The following is a 16,555-nucleotide window of genomic DNA, read 5'->3' on the forward strand; positions in this document are numbered from 1 at the left end:
TGCTCTTCTTTACGTTCACAGGTGAAGAACACTTCAAGTTGATTTATAGGAAGTCAATTTCTACTGTAACATGATTAAATAAAACTGCTTCTAAAAGCAATGCAACATTGTTTAGTGAAATGATTATATACTTACACATACACAAACATTAAAAGAGTTTCCTTGTATCTGCTGGCTTTGTCCAGAGAGAAAGAGCTTGTCAGTGCCTTACAACATCTGTGTGGAAGTGAGCGCTGACATGTTGTGAAGAGTGTTGAGGTTTTTTCTTTAGAGGTTACAAAATGTTGGCGCTCTTGGCAGTAGGGTGTACCCGTGTCCCTTTTGGAATGCAGGAGAGAAAGGACCCTGTGGCAGGAGGTTCCTGCAGGAGTTGATGGGTGACCAGAGTGTGCCACTGCCACCAGTTCAGGTTGTGGCAGATCTACAGATGCTGCCATTGACTCGTGCTAGCTCTTTTTGTTCGGGATCACAGTGGGAGCCAGGCCTTATGTAATGTTCATTGTCACATTCTCTGTGCCAGCACTGTCATGTCAGCAAAGGGGAAGGATTAGCTCTCCATTTTCTTTCTTAATGGGTTGGTTTTAGGGTGGTTGGTTGTTTTTTTTGGTTGGGTTTTTTTTTTTTTTTTTTTAATTCTGCTTTCTCCCACCCCTTCTTGCAGCAGCTTTTGTTAATTTTGTTCTCAGGGAACAACCAGTTACAGGCTGTTTTTAGTAGTGCATTGCCTTTTAGGAAGGCGATTGTTAACCTAGAGAGAATAAAAGAGCAAGTCCTGCAACTCTCACAGAACTGATACACAGAAGCATTTTTTAAAGCAGTCTGTTATTTTTATTCTTGATTCCTGCTCCCCACAGATCACAGTGGGCTCCTTAATACTCACCTCAAACGTGGGCGAAGACTAAATGCATTGTGCCTGTTTATGTGGGGTGGGGAGAAGCATCCCTTCATGCTCAGAAGGCTGGTTCAGGGCAAGCAGATGCTCTCCAATTTACGATTTTACAGGCTGCTGCTTTTTCTTTTCTTCAGTTTAATATTCCTGTAAGTAAACATATCACTTATAGAGGGGATCAATGCCACTTAGTTTTGCAGTGATTTGAACAAGAGGAAATGCAGGAGGAGAACTGTTTTCTTCCTTCCCAGCTAGCAGCGTGTGGCCATCAGTTACCTGTGAGTCACAGCTGAAAAACTGTATTGCTCAAGTCCTAACAGTCTCAGACTGTGAAGGAAGAAGGGATTTAAATCACGAAGTAATCAATTAAGGATTGCTTTAAAGGCAATTTGTGGGAGTTATTGCTGCGGGAAAGAAGTTCCTGTGGGTTTTTCAGTAAACACTCAAGTTCACTTTGTTAAAAACATGTAGGAGATCTGCAAGTTTAGTATTGGTCAGTAACAGTCAGGTCTTTTTGAGAAAATGTTTATCCTTTTCAGTGATTCCCCCCACTGTTTTTTACACGATAATGTGAAATAGAGATGTTAATGTTACATAATGTAAAATAGAAGTTCTAATGTTTGTTAGACTTAAACTGTCCAAACCCACCGATCTCAGGTTTATTTCTTACTAGGTTTTTGAATTGAACAGAAGAGTATTACTTGTTATTTTGAAATAACGTTGCAAGTTATTACTTGCAAACTGTTACAAGATTTTTTTTATCATATGGAGAAGCTTAAGGTCATGACTTTAGTGGTGCATCTGTATGCTTTATAGTAATTTTGCATTGGTTATTGAAGGCTACCTGTAAGGTACCAAATCTGTGCTAGCAGCAATCTAGCAAAAAGATGAGATTTCTCCAGAGGAGCCAGCTGTTACCTTTGTATGCATCCAGTTTGAAGTGTTTGTGTGTGGGCTGAGTGTATAAGAGGAATCTTATGGCCCCGACCAACCCACTGTTTTGCTGCCATAGAAAAAAGTTAAAGGAAATCATTATTACCATAAAACATGACTTTATATAGCAGAAACTGAAGAGCGTTATGCAGCACTGACTTTGAAATACCTGGTTTCATTAAACTGTCTGTGCAAATCCTCTTGTGATTTGCCAGTGTGCTCAATCCTGTTCCTATGGCTAGGCACCACAATGACTGAAGTGAGGTCTTGGTTACAAAACAGGCTTTAAGAGACAAATCTTGATGAGTCCCAGATATTGGGCTTGGCTGGAGGTTGGAGTGGTGATGGAATCCTCTTTACTATTCAGCACTCTAGTAGCATTAGTGATAAACCTGGAGGTAACCTGGAGGTTTCCTGGAGGCCCAGGGGAATCCTGCTCCTCCTTGCCCAGGTGGGGAAGGACTCTAGTCTGCCCTGCCGTGCATCCTTCCTTGTTTGGATTTGTCGTAGTTAATAATAGTTTAGTTTTTATAGTGCTGATGAGTACTCTGGTGAAAGTAACGCTGTTGTACAGAAATGTACAGAAATCACCATGTCCCATGATGTTTGCTGCTTCACTTAATAGCATGGCTCGTGGCGTGTGTGACCCTGCAGTGAAAAACTGTCACTCTCTCTACTTCATACGTAAGAAGAAATGGTGGCTATTTTTTTAAACATTTGCATAGTAAAAGAAAAACACAAGGACAACAGAAATGTCTCCAAATGTCCAAGCTCTTGAAGTTTCCTCATTCAGAGCTCGGCCTTCTCTCTGTGCCTGCTGAGGAGGCAGCAGCCATCATTGCATGGCATTTACTCACTATCTGAAATGTTCTACCTTAAAAAAGAAAAGCCCAAAAAACTTTGGAACTATTTTTATCTTTGTTGAAAGACAGGACATAATACAAGAGAGAAGCTGTCTTGGATGTTAATTTGATGTGCGGTTGATTGCAGGGTTTAACTTCCTGGGTAGGATAAACATGACAGCTCTTTTCTCCTCCCTGAGTAAGCAGAGGAATTTTTCAGTTTTTTCACCTAATACCCCAAAAGCCTCACCATGTATTGGACTGGCCAGTGCACTCCGTGGAGTTATGGCTTTCTGTGGTGAACCATGGTGCAGCCGGTTTCATTTGTGCTTCTTAGGGCTGGTAACCCTCATTACAGCTTAATGCTTGAGGTGCAGCATCCTATTTTGCGGCGGGACAGAAGGTTTGTGGATTAATTTAATGTGGGACAGCCAAAAAGTCCGGACAGACAGTAACTTTGATTAGTGAAGGTAATCTGTTTATCTCTCACAAAGTGCCCTTCCTACAGTGATTAAATGTTGAGCACGGTGCGCCTGCGTGTGCAAAGGCAAGAGACGGGGCAGGTTGGAGTAACTCGGCCATAAAACAGTAGCGGCAGCTACAATCTGGCCCTGTTGTGTAATTCCCCTTGGTGGAAGGCTCTGAACTGGGTCAGATCGGTGTGAGAAACGAGGGCAGTCTCGTGGTGTGTAATGTGTACCTGCCTGTCCTGCCATGTCCCCGCTGTGTGCTCCAGTGCCACCAGGCAGGGAGGGAGCCCTCCTGAGACCCCGGGCTTATGCAATGGAGAGCAGCTGCCAGAGCTGAGGAGCAGGATGGGAGGGAGGAAGCCAGACAGCAGCGTGACAATAGGCACAGAGGAGTTAACCATCTTTGTTTCACCCAGCTTCTGCAAGATTTAATTAAGTCTTTTCGAAAGCTTCTTTTTAACTCTCCTGCATATGGCTGGGGCTGCTGAATGGGAGTTACCTTATAAAGAACATGTGCTTAACTGCTAAACAAAAATAAAGTGTAGATTAGAGCCCTTTTATATTCCAGTGTGAGATACAGCTGCTCTCCACCGAGTTTGATTTTATTTATAGAAATACAAAGACTTCTATTCTTTCCTTTAAACAATTTCAGAAAGTGTTTTGTGGTGGGTTCCCCCCCCCCCTTTTTGTTTTATTTTGTTTTGGTTTTTGTTCTTTTTTAAGATTCTGCGACAAATGATGAAACATGAGAGATGACACACAGGAGGATGCTGATGGGAGAAACTGTATCATGTGTCGTTCTTTGACCTGGAGTGTTTAGTGCCATTCAGCCCTTCTGCTTTTCCTGTTTGTAGATGAGAATTCATTCCTGCCATTTTAGTAGTGTTTGTATTTCTTCTTTTTTTTTTTTTTTGTTCTGTTGGGTTTTTTGGGGGGGTTGGTGCTTAGTTTAATGGGGTAGTAAAACATATATATAAATACCTATAGACTTCAGCACAGCATTTGTCAGGAAAATCTTCTGATAATAGACTGATTTGTGCCTGCAGTCCTTGACTGAAGTCACCAGACGTCAGAAAGTAAGTGATGCTGCAGGTCCCTCTATTGCAGCAGGGCTCGGAACCTGCTTACCAGCAGGCCACAGAAGCTGAATTAATCTCTTTGGCTTGTGTAAACTGGCACAGTTCCACTGAGCTAATTTAGATTTTGGCCTTTTCTACCATCTGCTCGACAAAGCCAACTTATTTTGTGTGGCATGTATAATAGTGTAGAGACTTCAGTTGTCTGCCCGGTGGCAAAGTGCTCCTGGGACCTAGTGGTGAAAGGCTTCCCATTCCAATACCGGTCTCCACAAAGCCTGTTCTTCCCTCATGTTTATTTTCTTTCAGACACTCTTCAATGTTATTGAGGAGCTGAGAGGCACAGCAGGAACTCATGAGTTCAGCTGGAATAATTCAGCATGCTTGACAGTTAGATTTTCAGCCCTGCTTACAGGAGTGTTGAGTTGTGTCTTTAACCTTCAAGTTTCTGAGCTCATCTAGTTACTGCTGAAACACAGCTGAAAATGGATTTTTTTTTCTGTGTTTGTAGATATATATGCTGCCTTCTCTGCTTCCAAGTCCTTTTTTTTAATTTTAAATGGTTGATTAGTTCTCCAGAAGTTTATAGTTTACATTGGAAATGTGGTTTAAAGGGGCACTGGAAAATGAGTGATGAAGAAATGTTTCCCTCGTCTTTCTTTAAAGCTTTCTGGGGAATGTGTGGGTAGTAGTTCTTCTGAGGCTTGATTTTTGAACACATCCTTTGCTTTATGTTCCTTGAGATCAAGATGCTTTCTTTATTTTCCTTTCTTGGTTGTGTCTCTTTCTTTGCATCCATCTTACGCAGCTCCTTTCTGATAATTCATTGTGTATGGAAGAGGAGTACCCAGGAGTACCCATCGCTGTCCAGAAGTGACAGTGCATGATGCTAAGAGATAAACTTGTGACTTTGTGATTGCCTTGGCCCTTTCTTTAGGCTTTGTTGTTTTGTACCATGATTTCTGCTGTGATGCACTGGAGTAGTGTAGCAGAGGAGTTGCACAGCAAGCTCCAGTTCTTGTTCTGTGGGATTCTGTGACTGATTTTTTTTTTCCTATGCTTCATGTTTGGATGGTGGTGTTCTGAGGTTGTTCATGTCATTCATTTATTTTACATCTTTGTATAATCAGACATTGATACAAGGCATCTTTCTGCTGTGTATGTACATGTCAAGGATACCAACAAAAAGGTGCTTTTTTGAGTGATTAGTCAATATATTGGTTCTGATACTGATTCTACGATGCTGGGCCGATATCATTATGATACATTGCTTATGGCATCCATTTTCTACACAGGATTTTGTGTGCAGCCTGATGTAACTGTTATTTAAAAGACTGATGGCAGATTTGTGCTTTTATATGCAGTAATCCTGCTATGATCTTGAGCCTTGAGGCTCAAAGGTTGGGATTCACTGGGCTCATTATTTACCGCTTTTCTTGCAGGGCTGCCTCACGTTAGAACATGAGCAGGTAATGCACAAGGAGCATCACTGGGAATCATGTCAGACGAGTCAATCTCAGGGAGTGATCCGGACCTGGACCCGGACTTGGAACAGGAGGATATGGAAGAGGAGGAGGAGGAAGATGAGGAGGAGGCGATGGAGGAGGACAATGATGGGGATGACGAGGAGGACTTACTTGATGAGAGTGGTAAGTGAGTGGGGTTGTGGATCTCTGCATTCATTTGTTATACAAAACTGGTGTTACTAATTTTGGTGAGTGACACATAGGTAGATTGCATAAGGGTTAGAGTTTGTCCAGTGCTTGGTAGGGAGAAGTGCTTATGTGGGTGTTCAGTTTAAATAGGGATTTAATGTAGGTTAAACTTGGACTTCTGGGCAGAAAAAAAACTATTTCATTATGAAAACAAGCCACAAACTTGTAAAGAGGATAGAATTTTTAAAATAGCTACAGATTTTGGGGAAGCCATTATATAAAGAAATAAATAGATAATTTAGTTACTTATATTATTAAAAGGATCTGGTGTCATTAAACATGTTTGCCTATGGGTAAACAATTTAATGGATGCTATGGACAATTATCGATCACTTACAATAATTATGTTTAACAACTGGAAAATGCTCCTTTCTGGCAGCACCCAGGTTGGGTTTATTTTCGTCTGTTTGACAATATGAAAGGTGGCTGTGCTAAAAAAGTTGTCACGTTCTATCCTCGCCTAGCTGTAACTGCCCCACTCTCCTCTTCAGTTAGGACCCAGTATAGCTGTCTGTGGACCTGTGCTGTGCAGGTTACATTTAAGCAAGCTTAGATAACTGTTAGGTTCATAGCATGAGCATAGAAATAATTTATTTGGTCCAGCAAGGGCTGATGTTCAAGGGCACGTAGACAAGAGTACGTGGCTCAGGTGGGAATTCCCCATGCTGTGTTTGCCAACAAACTTCTTCTATCATAAAACTACAGCACAAGCCTAAGGGAATGCTGTATTTACTTGCTTTAAAATTGTGATTTTTAATAATTTCAAAGGGTGTGCAGATTTTGGAATGCACCTGGTTAAACCTACTGAGAATAGAATGTGTTTAAAGGCAGACACTTTTCTTCTAGTTGCTAAAGTATTTTTATTTTCAAAGTACATTGTTGTCCTCGAGTGTTCTTTGATTGTTTTGTTGTTTTGTTTTTTTGTTTTCCCAGGAGATAGTTGTAGGGCCAGAGATTACTTTGTCTCAAAGAGACTGGTGGTGACCTCGTCACTTTGTTCACAGGAACCTGCACCCAAGGGAGCAATAGGAAGCATGATGTTGTAGCCAACTTATTAACAGAGAGGAGCAGCTGTATGTCATGTCCAAGTGGGTCATTCCCCATGACTATTTTATCATGGACCTATTTTATCATCTACATCTATATTACTGTGGCTGAACACTCGTAATTGTCAGGATTATTCTTTTCAAAGCAAATAAAATTAATATAGGTGTATCAGAACATTGCTAACTGTAATGATAGCTGTTTATTTTCATCTTAAAACACTAGAAACATGTTTATGCTTTATATTTCTTTAGTGACTAATTAAAAATAAGTTTTAACAAATGCAGGAAATAAGGAAGAGTAAAAAGACAATTTACATACAACTAACACAAAACGTTTTTATAGTTGTCCATTAGGTACAGGCAAAACTCTCTCGTGCACGATCTGAGCAAAGTTAGATTGCCTATGGGGCTTCAGATTGTTTCAGCTTCTGTTCTGTCTGCCAGAATAGCAGGATGCTTTCTGTGTGCTTAGCTGTATAATTATTGTTTTCTGTGGAGGTGTCCACTCAGCTTCTCCTGATACCTCTTCACAGCTGCATACTGCCTCCGAAATGTCATCTGATATCTGTATTACCTTAGATCTAGTATAAAACCAGTCTCCTGCTATCTGGCCTATGAAATACATCTAACTTCAGAATTAAGAGGATCATTTTATTTTCCCCATCTGTTTATAGTCCTGTCTCTTTGTCGATGACCCTTGTACATAAAAATAATTTTGGGAACAGCTACTTTTATTCACAAAATGAAAGTAAATTCTAATGTTTATACTATGGAGGTTTTTAATAGCTTAATTTTAATAATTTCTATTAAAACTTTGTTCTCCCTGTTGCCAGCTGTGCTGTTCTCCTCACCTTCTGCTATTGTGGTCATTCTGTAGATGTTCCAATGGGGATCCTGCGGGATCCTTCCCTTGTGGATGGGCTCTTGTGTATTTCTAGCACTACAAGATTTGGAAGATTGTTAATCTTTCAGTTATTTCCTTGGAAGGGCGACAGGCTGCAAATATGTTTTCTCCAAACTGAAATTGATGACTTGTTTTATATTACAGTGATTCTAACAATTATAAACCTAACATTTTTACTGCTTGCTTGCAAAACAGTGGCTTTGTTTTAGAAATGTATGTTTTCCATGTTTTGATGGTGACTCAAATTACTTAAGAACCTTCCAGGGTTCATGTAATGTTATCTGCACAACTTATGGTGGATAGTATAGGCTCAGACTTAGCAGTGACTTGTATTTTGCATGTTTAACCTGGTTTTCTCCTTTTGATATATGCTGTGTGTGGAATTAATACTTGTGGTGGTTTCAGTTGCAGAATTTTTTTTGATCTCTTGTTACATTCTGGTAATGAAGAGTGCTATCTTAAGTTTTGGTGTGTTTTTCTCATTTCTGCTCCAAGTTTTGTTTGCATTTAGTATAGGCTGTCCCATAGGTGGTCTAGAGTTTACCTTAGTTTGGACTTTCATGGTACTGGTTTGATGAAAGCAGTTCCTAAATCTTCTCCCACTGTCCTCAAGGAAGAAAAGGAGTACAGAAGGGTGGTTTTCTGAATATTTCTGAGTAAGTGAGAGATAATAAGCACATAGCTTACATCCTTTGTGCACTTCTTCAATGATGATCAGTTAAAGAACCTTAGCATTATGTGCTTTAGTCTCTTTTTCTAGAACACTTCCTTCCAGGATATACCTACCCTGACACTTGTAACCCCTTCCTAGTGGCTGCCAGACTGTACACCCACCCTAGCAGCACGCTTCAATCCTAGCTGGAGGCTTCCACTTCTTTTCCAGCCTTGTCATCCCTGCCCACTGCATCTGTTTTCTCATCACTTGTGGGTAGCAGCACTTGTTTTATCATGTTTGATTTTGTGATACGAGTGCGTGACTGCTAAGAAGTTTTTTTGCTAACTCCATAAATCGTTTTCACTCAAAATGTGATGTACTGATGACTGTAGAGATAAAGGGCTGTTTCAAGTCCTGCACTTCTTCTCTGATCCTGGTAGTTGCTCAGGGCTGTGCAGAAGTCCATAGGAATAAAAGCTAATTTGAGCAAAGAGGAAACAAACCTCCAATATGGATTTTACAGATCATTTCAAATGCAGGGACTGTTCATACCTCAGAGCTTTCCTGAGGAAAGCTCTTTAGTGTTTGAATGAATCCCACTGTAGTGCTCTGTTTTTTCTACTTTCTGAATGTCTTTGGATTATTCTGATTGAAGTCTCTGGAGTTCATCATCTCTTATATATATTGCTGTAATTCTGTTATTAATAGTGATGGCAAAGTTGCTTGTTTTCTTACCTCTGAGTATATGGGTTAAACACTTTTTTGAAGTATAGTTCAGGGGTAAAAGAGTAAGGAGCTGGTTGATTCAGTTCTCTTGAAAGATGCCTTAAGGAGCACAGGCATTCAGACAGTGTTCTTAAAGGCTTCTAGTTGTGTTTGCATTGCAGGGTGAGTGGTACAGCACACAGGGATTAGAATCGGTACTTCTGGGGTGTAGCAGTGGACAATTTTCCAGTTCACTGCACTTCTTAATGTATAGATATATCACACAGCACCAGATAATAGCATGTTAGGTGCTGCTATTGTGATACGACAATCTCTGTGCAATTTGCCTTGTCTTCTGCCCTGTGTTGTCCACTTCACCCATTTTCTGTTTTCTCCTCCCCTCTTTCTTTCCGCAGGGCTGGGGGCACACTAGCTGCATGCCATCTCTGTTTGACTAGGGAGAACAGAAGATGAAGGCAGTGCTCCTTCTTCCCACCTCAGACTCGTTCTGTTACTCCTCCTTGCTGGCAAAGTGCTGGAGCTAAACAAAACTGATTTGTGTTGGATTTCTATGGCCATATGGACCCTTAAAGAGGAGTGAATGAGGAGCACAGTTGTGTTGGTGATAAAGAATCCCAAGTCCCAGGAGAGTGGAGGACATGCAGGTGCCTCTTTTGCACTGCAGCTTCTTAGTAGGGTGAAGGCACCAGGCAAAAGTCTCAGAACATCTGAAGGATTGGCACAGGAGGTTAGTGAGGGAAAAGAGGTCCTTTTTCTCACCCTCACCTCCTAAAGCTGTGCTAATCCCTGCCTGTGGCATGTGATAGTATCATGACAGATTCAAACAGAGCTACCTGTTGTTTCTGGAGCATGATCCAGAATGTATTTCAATGGCTGCATTTTGTTTGAACTTGAGTGTGCAACTGGGCACTCACAGTTTTGAGTTTCCCAAGGTAGCAAGATGGGAGTTCTTGACTTCAGATGACAGCCACTGTTGATTCAGGTTTGAAAAGATCTTTGCTTTCCTTGAACTCCTGCAGGAGGAAAGCCTGTTTATTTAAAGGAGTACTGCTGGATCAGCTCTGTGTACAATTTTCACTTGGTGGTTGGGGAAAAAAATGTTGCATGAAATTATAGCAAGAATGGATTTTGTTTAACATGATGATGTTCCTCCTTGGGTCATCACCGTGCAGCAAGGGGTGCAATTACATTGAAAGTGAAATTGATTTGTAGCTGCCTGGATAATTTCCTTGTCTAACCTGATGGGAAAAATCAGTAGCTAACACCATACTTACTAGGAAGTTCATTGGTGCCTGGGGTTATAAAACCTGAAATTATTCTGGAAATCTGTTTTTAAAGTAATGTGGAAGGCTGAGGTTAAGATATTTTTGAATGATACATGAATGCATCCTTGAGGTGCGGGGAGATGCTGCTCATTTGGAAGGTTGTGTTATTCATGTGCTTGTCAGCCCAAAGGTGTTTCAGCTTTTCTTCTCCCCCACAAAGTGCTGGAACAAAACAAAACTGCGGTGTGTGTGGGAGTCCCCAGCTGGATGTGTGGGGTTGGGAATAGAGCAAACTTTTGTCCTTACAAGGGAAGAGGAGGAAGTCTTTGGTATAAATCTGTTCACTTAGCAGGCTCCTCCTGCTCATGTACATGGGTTTTTGCTTCTCATGTGAAGTTGTTATTGTAAATTAGGTCATGTTATACTCGCCTGTATGAAACTGAGAGGCAGAGGCAGAGTGTGGAGACAGTCTCCTGAATAATACCCTACTAAATAATATCCTACTCTATATAATTTTATATCTAAATTTAGGAATACCCATACTGCTGGAGATAAAAAGAAGATAAAACCTGGGGAACTGCTGTTAGAAAGTAATTTACTTGCAGTTTTTACTTCAGTTGGGCAGTTCTGCTTATAGATGGAGATTAGCCCCAGCAACCTGAAATCTTTTTGCCTTCTACTTTTGACCAGGCTGCACATTTTCTCTTGGGAAACACCGATTTTAAGTTGTCCTCTCTATGTAGTAGAAAATTAAATGCATCCCTCAAGAAAAGGAGGAGCAAATACATGCTTGTTTCTTTAATCTCCCAGCTCCTTTTAGAAAGTAGCTTTTCACAGCTGTGTCTTCAGGTGGTTATTGAGGGTAGGTGGCAGCCCAAGGTCAAGGCAGCCTCTGACACTATAGCTACTCCTTGAGGAACCCTTTAATGAGATGTTTCCATCTGCTGCATTACATGGGTAGAGAGAACTTGATTGCTTCTTGCTTTCTACCTCAGACTGGTGATACATGTGCTTTGATCTCCCGCCCTTGTTTGACTGGAGGCTGGTGGCAGGCACGAAGGAAAAGTGCAGGCCTGTTGGGGTAAGCTTGGAGTGCAGAGGAGGCTTTTTTTATTGATTGAAAGTGGATGAGTCAGAGAAGAAAGTGTGGAAAGGAATAAGTCAGGACTTCCCTAAACCCAGAAAATCACTGAAGATGGCCATGAGGGTTGCTTCTTTAAGCTCTGCTGTATTCTGTGTGTATGTATGCCAGAGTGGTGGGTGCCAGTAAGTGATAATCCTATAGTTTGATCTACAAATTACTGTTCGCAGAATGGAAAGGTGGATTTCTTGGGGGGAAAGGGAAGCATGGTGATTGACATCTTTCCATTTTTTCCTTCTTGATGGACTTTATTCCTTTGTTTTGATTACTTGTGGCTGGATGCAGCTCCCTCTAGACTCCACCAGTACTATTTCTAAGGAAGCTAAAGGGCAATTCCTGGGGGAAGCAAGCCTCTTCTCAACAGTAAGTTTGTTGCCTCCAAAATGGCCCTGACCTTTGTAAGCCTGGGAAGCCAAACCTGAACTTCTGTGTACCACTGTGCGCTTCACTGTGCTTAAACAACTAGGTAGATTTAATGCTTGCAGTGACTTTTCACAGACTGCCAATAACTGCATGCAAAGGTAATGGCATGTGTGGTATCAGAGATACAAAAGTAATTGCTACATGTGAAAACTTACTTGTGAATTAATATCCTGCATACTGCCGTGTGTTTAAACTTTACCAAATTGTTATGGGAAACTGCATTACCTTAGCAAACGATCCTCATGGATCAGAGCATTTAAATATGCTTTATCAAACTCTGGGGCTCAACATCAAGTCAGCTGGTTGTGGGTAACTCGGCAAACGTGTGTCCAGCTGCAGGTACTGGATGCATTTCTCAGATGACTTGCAATAACTAAGAAGTTGAAGGGTTTTTATTGTTTTCTCAATTCATGAAAGGGATAAGACTGTCTGCGAAGTTGCTTTGTGTCTGTTAAGCATACACTTTCCACCTCAGCAAATCCTACACTGGAGACTTGTGTTGGTTTCCAAAGACCCAGAAAGTTAGGAGCTGTCTGTCATTGATGTTTCCACAGTCCAGCTGAATAAAATACGAAAGATATAGTTAGTATCAAAGGTGAAAAGAGACTGGATGCTAGCACTTGCAATTTTAGCAATGCTGGTTACTGAGTAATGCAGAAAGGTTACATTGAAATTGCAGGAAAGAAGGTTTACCTCTCATTTAGGCAAAATCCGCACTGATTTCTCTGGGAACTTTGCTTTATTACAGGAGGCTGGGTATTTTACCCATTATTTTAACTCTGTCAGTTTCCCTGTGGTACAGTCTGTCTTTCACAAGGAATGGTGTTTCTGTGTGCTGTCTGAGGGCTTTGGACCTGCCCAGCTAGCTGTCTGTGTACCCAGCACATTGTACGGGAGTTGCTAATGCCCATGCGGACCCTGTGGCAGGCACCCAGCTCCCTTGAAAGTGGATTTACTGGACTCACTAAAGGGTGACATTAAAAAAAGTCCTCTTGGGTGCTTTGCTGGGAACAGCCAGTGCTGTGCCCTTTGTCACCTCCCTTTGTGCCAAACCCGAAGCTGCATGTTGCCTTTGGGGGCATTTTGCTTGGTTGGGGCACTTTAGACTGCTGGCAGGTGACAGAGGCAGGTAGAGGTCCCATGTCTACAGGCTGTTTGCCCATAAATCAGGGAGGAATAGGGGCAGGTAACAGGCACGGAGAGAAGTGTGGAGGAGTGGTGCCTGGGCTGTGCGGGGTTTTACTGACTGACTCCAGCATTTTAACTAACCCTGTGAACTAGGTTATTCTCAGCAGGGTGAGGTGTGGCTTGACAGCTTTGGTGGGAAGGAAGGATGAGATCCTGACAGTGCTGTCCCCCAGCCCCCTTTGCAGGGAGTTACAGACTGACGATGCTGCAGGTCGGTTGCTGAGCCTTTCACCATCTGCCTACTCTGCCTGAAAGTGCGGACTCTGTCCCAGTGTCCTCTGCTTATCCTAAGCAGGGGGAAGCTCCGAATGAAAACGGTGGTGACTCCTCTGCCTGCCTCCCAGGCTCTCTGGTGGCGGCTTCCTTTTTGAGAGGGTGGCACAAAGTCTGGCATAGTCTCCGTGTTATATAACCTGGAGTAATGACTTGCTTTACTTCTTTAAAAGGAGGTGATGACGCCAGAGCTCTGCTTCCTTCAGACCTACTGGCTGGGCACAGGGATTGCCTCATCTTCTCAAATGATGTGCTGGTGTAACTAGTCACATTTCCCCCCCCTCTTTTCTTCCTCCTTCCCTTTGATCTATTGCATATGATGGAATACATCCCTCTGTGTGGTTCAGGGTCAGCCCACACCCATGGCTCTGCATTATGTATATATATTTTTTTAATTTACCTGTAACTACATGCTCTCTTTTCTTAAAGCTGTCACAAATGTGAGAATAGCATGAATTCATGGGTAGCAGGGTCAATGAGTAAGCAGTTGTTAGCTATTAGTTGTTAACAAAGAATTGTTCCAAGTCTCCGATGGAGAGAAGAACTTGTTTCTTCCTGCTTTTCTTATAGGTTTTACAGGATATGGGAATTGTGCTTTATTGGCCAAAATCTTGCTTTTCTCTTTCTCCCAAAGCAGCCAGAGAATCTTTAAGGAAGGACAGTCGCGCTTACGTCTCTGTCGTGTTTGGTACCTTTTTCCCCATGTATGTTTTCAATAGCCAGCATTGAACCACACCAAGTCATCGCTAATAGATACCATACTCTGTCATCTGCCACTTCTGAAACCACAATGAAGTCACAAGGAAACTAATTAGCAAATTTGTAATGTGGATTTTCCCTCTAGAACAGGTAACGAGTGGCAAAGTGGTTTTGCCAAGATCACCTGATGAATGTGATTAAGCCAAAATGAAAATCCTCTTGCTTTACAATTTAGGCAGTGCCCCTCTTATTTTCAAATGTAGTGAGAGAAACACTTCTCTGTTTTGCGTTTGAGTTTCAATTATGCCAGAGGTCCTTATTTTTATTTTTCCTTCATTTATCTGTTATTGTCTTGGTTTTAGTGACTGGTTAACTAAAATGTGTATGTTGTACAGGTGTAATATTTTTAGCCAAGAAGCAGCAGCAAGTTTGGAAGGAGAGGAAACTGTTTTAATTAAATTAGAACTATTGTTTGGATTTCAAAACACAATATCACATTATATCACACTACTATTATTGGCTTTATTTGTTATTGACTTTTAATTTCCTGCTCAGGCTTTATAGAAAACAGCAACACTGAACTTTCAGAAGTGTCTGCCTCATGGTTTGGATCAAAGTTTTTTTTGATGCAAGACCCTTTTATTATTTTAGTAACAGTAGTTTGTATGACAGATGTTGAAAAGGTCTTGTTCACGTTTTCTTCAACATGCAGTTCACTGACTCAGTCTCAGAAAAATTCTAAGTAGGAATCAGAAGACATTATTTTCACTTGCAAATACGCAAATAGGAGTGAGACAGGAGAAAGGTACAAGAGAAAATCTTTTGGGGTGAACAGAAACTTGTAGTTTAAATCTCTGACAAAACAAATTTTGCAATTAAAACATCTGTAGGTAATCTTCATCTATGTAAAATATTTAAATACTTGAACTATTAGAAGCAATTTTAAAATGGCACTTTTGTGTACTCTTAGCTTATGATTTATGTCAAATTTGCACTTAGGTGAAAACTGAAATGAAATTAAAGTTGTAAAAAATCACTCTTCCATGGTGCACAAATACCTCATGTCATCTTCAGCAGCAGAAACGTAGCAAGCTATAGGAGGACTTTTTGAATATAACTGGGATTGTAACTCAGTGGGTTTAGCTTTAAGATGATGATAACTATCTATGATTTAAATCCTCCCACTTAAAATCAGTACATCTTGTCTAATAATACCTTGTTTTCTTCAATGCATTTAAACAACCTTTGAAAGCCTGGGACTGAAGTCTGAAGCAGTATCAGTTTTACCACAGTGACAGTGTGAAAAGTATTTGCAGAAGGCACTTAATTTCATCACTATCTGTATTTTGTGTGATACACCACCCCACCTGCCCCCCTCCATTGTGATTTAGAGTGTGGTACCAGGATTTGTATGAATACAAATCAAATGAGAAAAAAAAACAGATTGATGAAATTTTATGCCTTGTATTTCAGTTCAAGACTCACTAAAGTCAATGGAAAGACTCCTCTGGTTTTCTATAGTTGGTTTAGATCTCACTCAAAAAGAGTTTTTATTTACAGTGCAGTGTTTGTTTAAAAAGCAAATGATTTTTAAAGCCCAGCAATACTGTTCCCAACAGATAATGTCATAGAGTTCAAGTTTGATTCCATCTGAACTGTTTCAGGTTGATGAACGCCACCTTATACCATAACCACCTCAAATCTAATATTCTTGTGTGTTTTCCATGTTGCTAAAACGACATGGAAAACAGGACAGCGAAAGCGGCCTTAATGGTATTTGTGTGTGCTACCAGCAGCTGATAATCAAGAGTGCAATTTGACTGTCAAGCCTAGTTTGTGCTTAATAACTTACAAACAATTCAAATTTGCAGCAGTTTCTCTACTTGTTGGAGATCAGTGGGGTGTGTACAAGCAGCTGGTGGATGTGGAGCACGCCTGTGAGGAAGTTGTGGGATGGGGAAGGGACTGCGCAGCTAGCATGGAGCAGTTGAGGATAGGCAGAGAATGTCTTTTCTGTTCTGCAGGATGATGATGAGGGTGAAGAGCGCACAGGGTGGTCATAGGAGAGAAGCACTGGAACCACCCAACCTTACAGGGACTGGGAGCATGGATCCAGTGCTTCTCACCTGCACTGCGCTTGATGGGCTTGGATCAGGTTAATGTTGAGCAGTCCTGGAGCTGCTTGGCCTGTGAAGCTCAGCAAGGGGGGCAGTGGGTTGAAAGAACCAGGTTCAAGGTGAAGAACCATGGGGACAGGGAAGGACCTACTCCATCTGGAAGGGATGGGGAAGGAGAGTAACTCGTGATATG

General features: G+C 41.4%; 1 protein-coding gene across 2 annotated transcripts in view; it reads left to right on the forward strand.

Moving 5' to 3' along the window:
• The first annotated feature begins 5,708 nt into the window (after positions 1–5,708).
• RAD54L2 (RAD54-like 2 (S. cerevisiae)) overlaps positions 5,709–16,555 on the forward strand; it is a 44,023-nt gene continuing 33,176 nt past the window's right edge. Inside the window, exon 1 of one of the 2 annotated variants that reach the window (XM_010023100.1) lies at positions 5,709–5,859. In XM_010023100.1, coding sequence (XP_010021402.1) covers positions 5,709–5,859 — 151 coding nt within the window. The remainder of the gene's footprint in view (positions 5,860–16,555) is intronic. The other variant, XM_010023101.1, reaches the window with a different exon arrangement.

The sequence above is a fragment of the Nestor notabilis genome, unplaced genomic scaffold (assembly GCF_000696875.1).
Source record: "Nestor notabilis isolate BGI_N333 unplaced genomic scaffold, ASM69687v1 scaffold6291, whole genome shotgun sequence".
NCBI lineage: Eukaryota > Metazoa > Chordata > Aves > Psittaciformes > Psittacidae > Nestor > Nestor notabilis.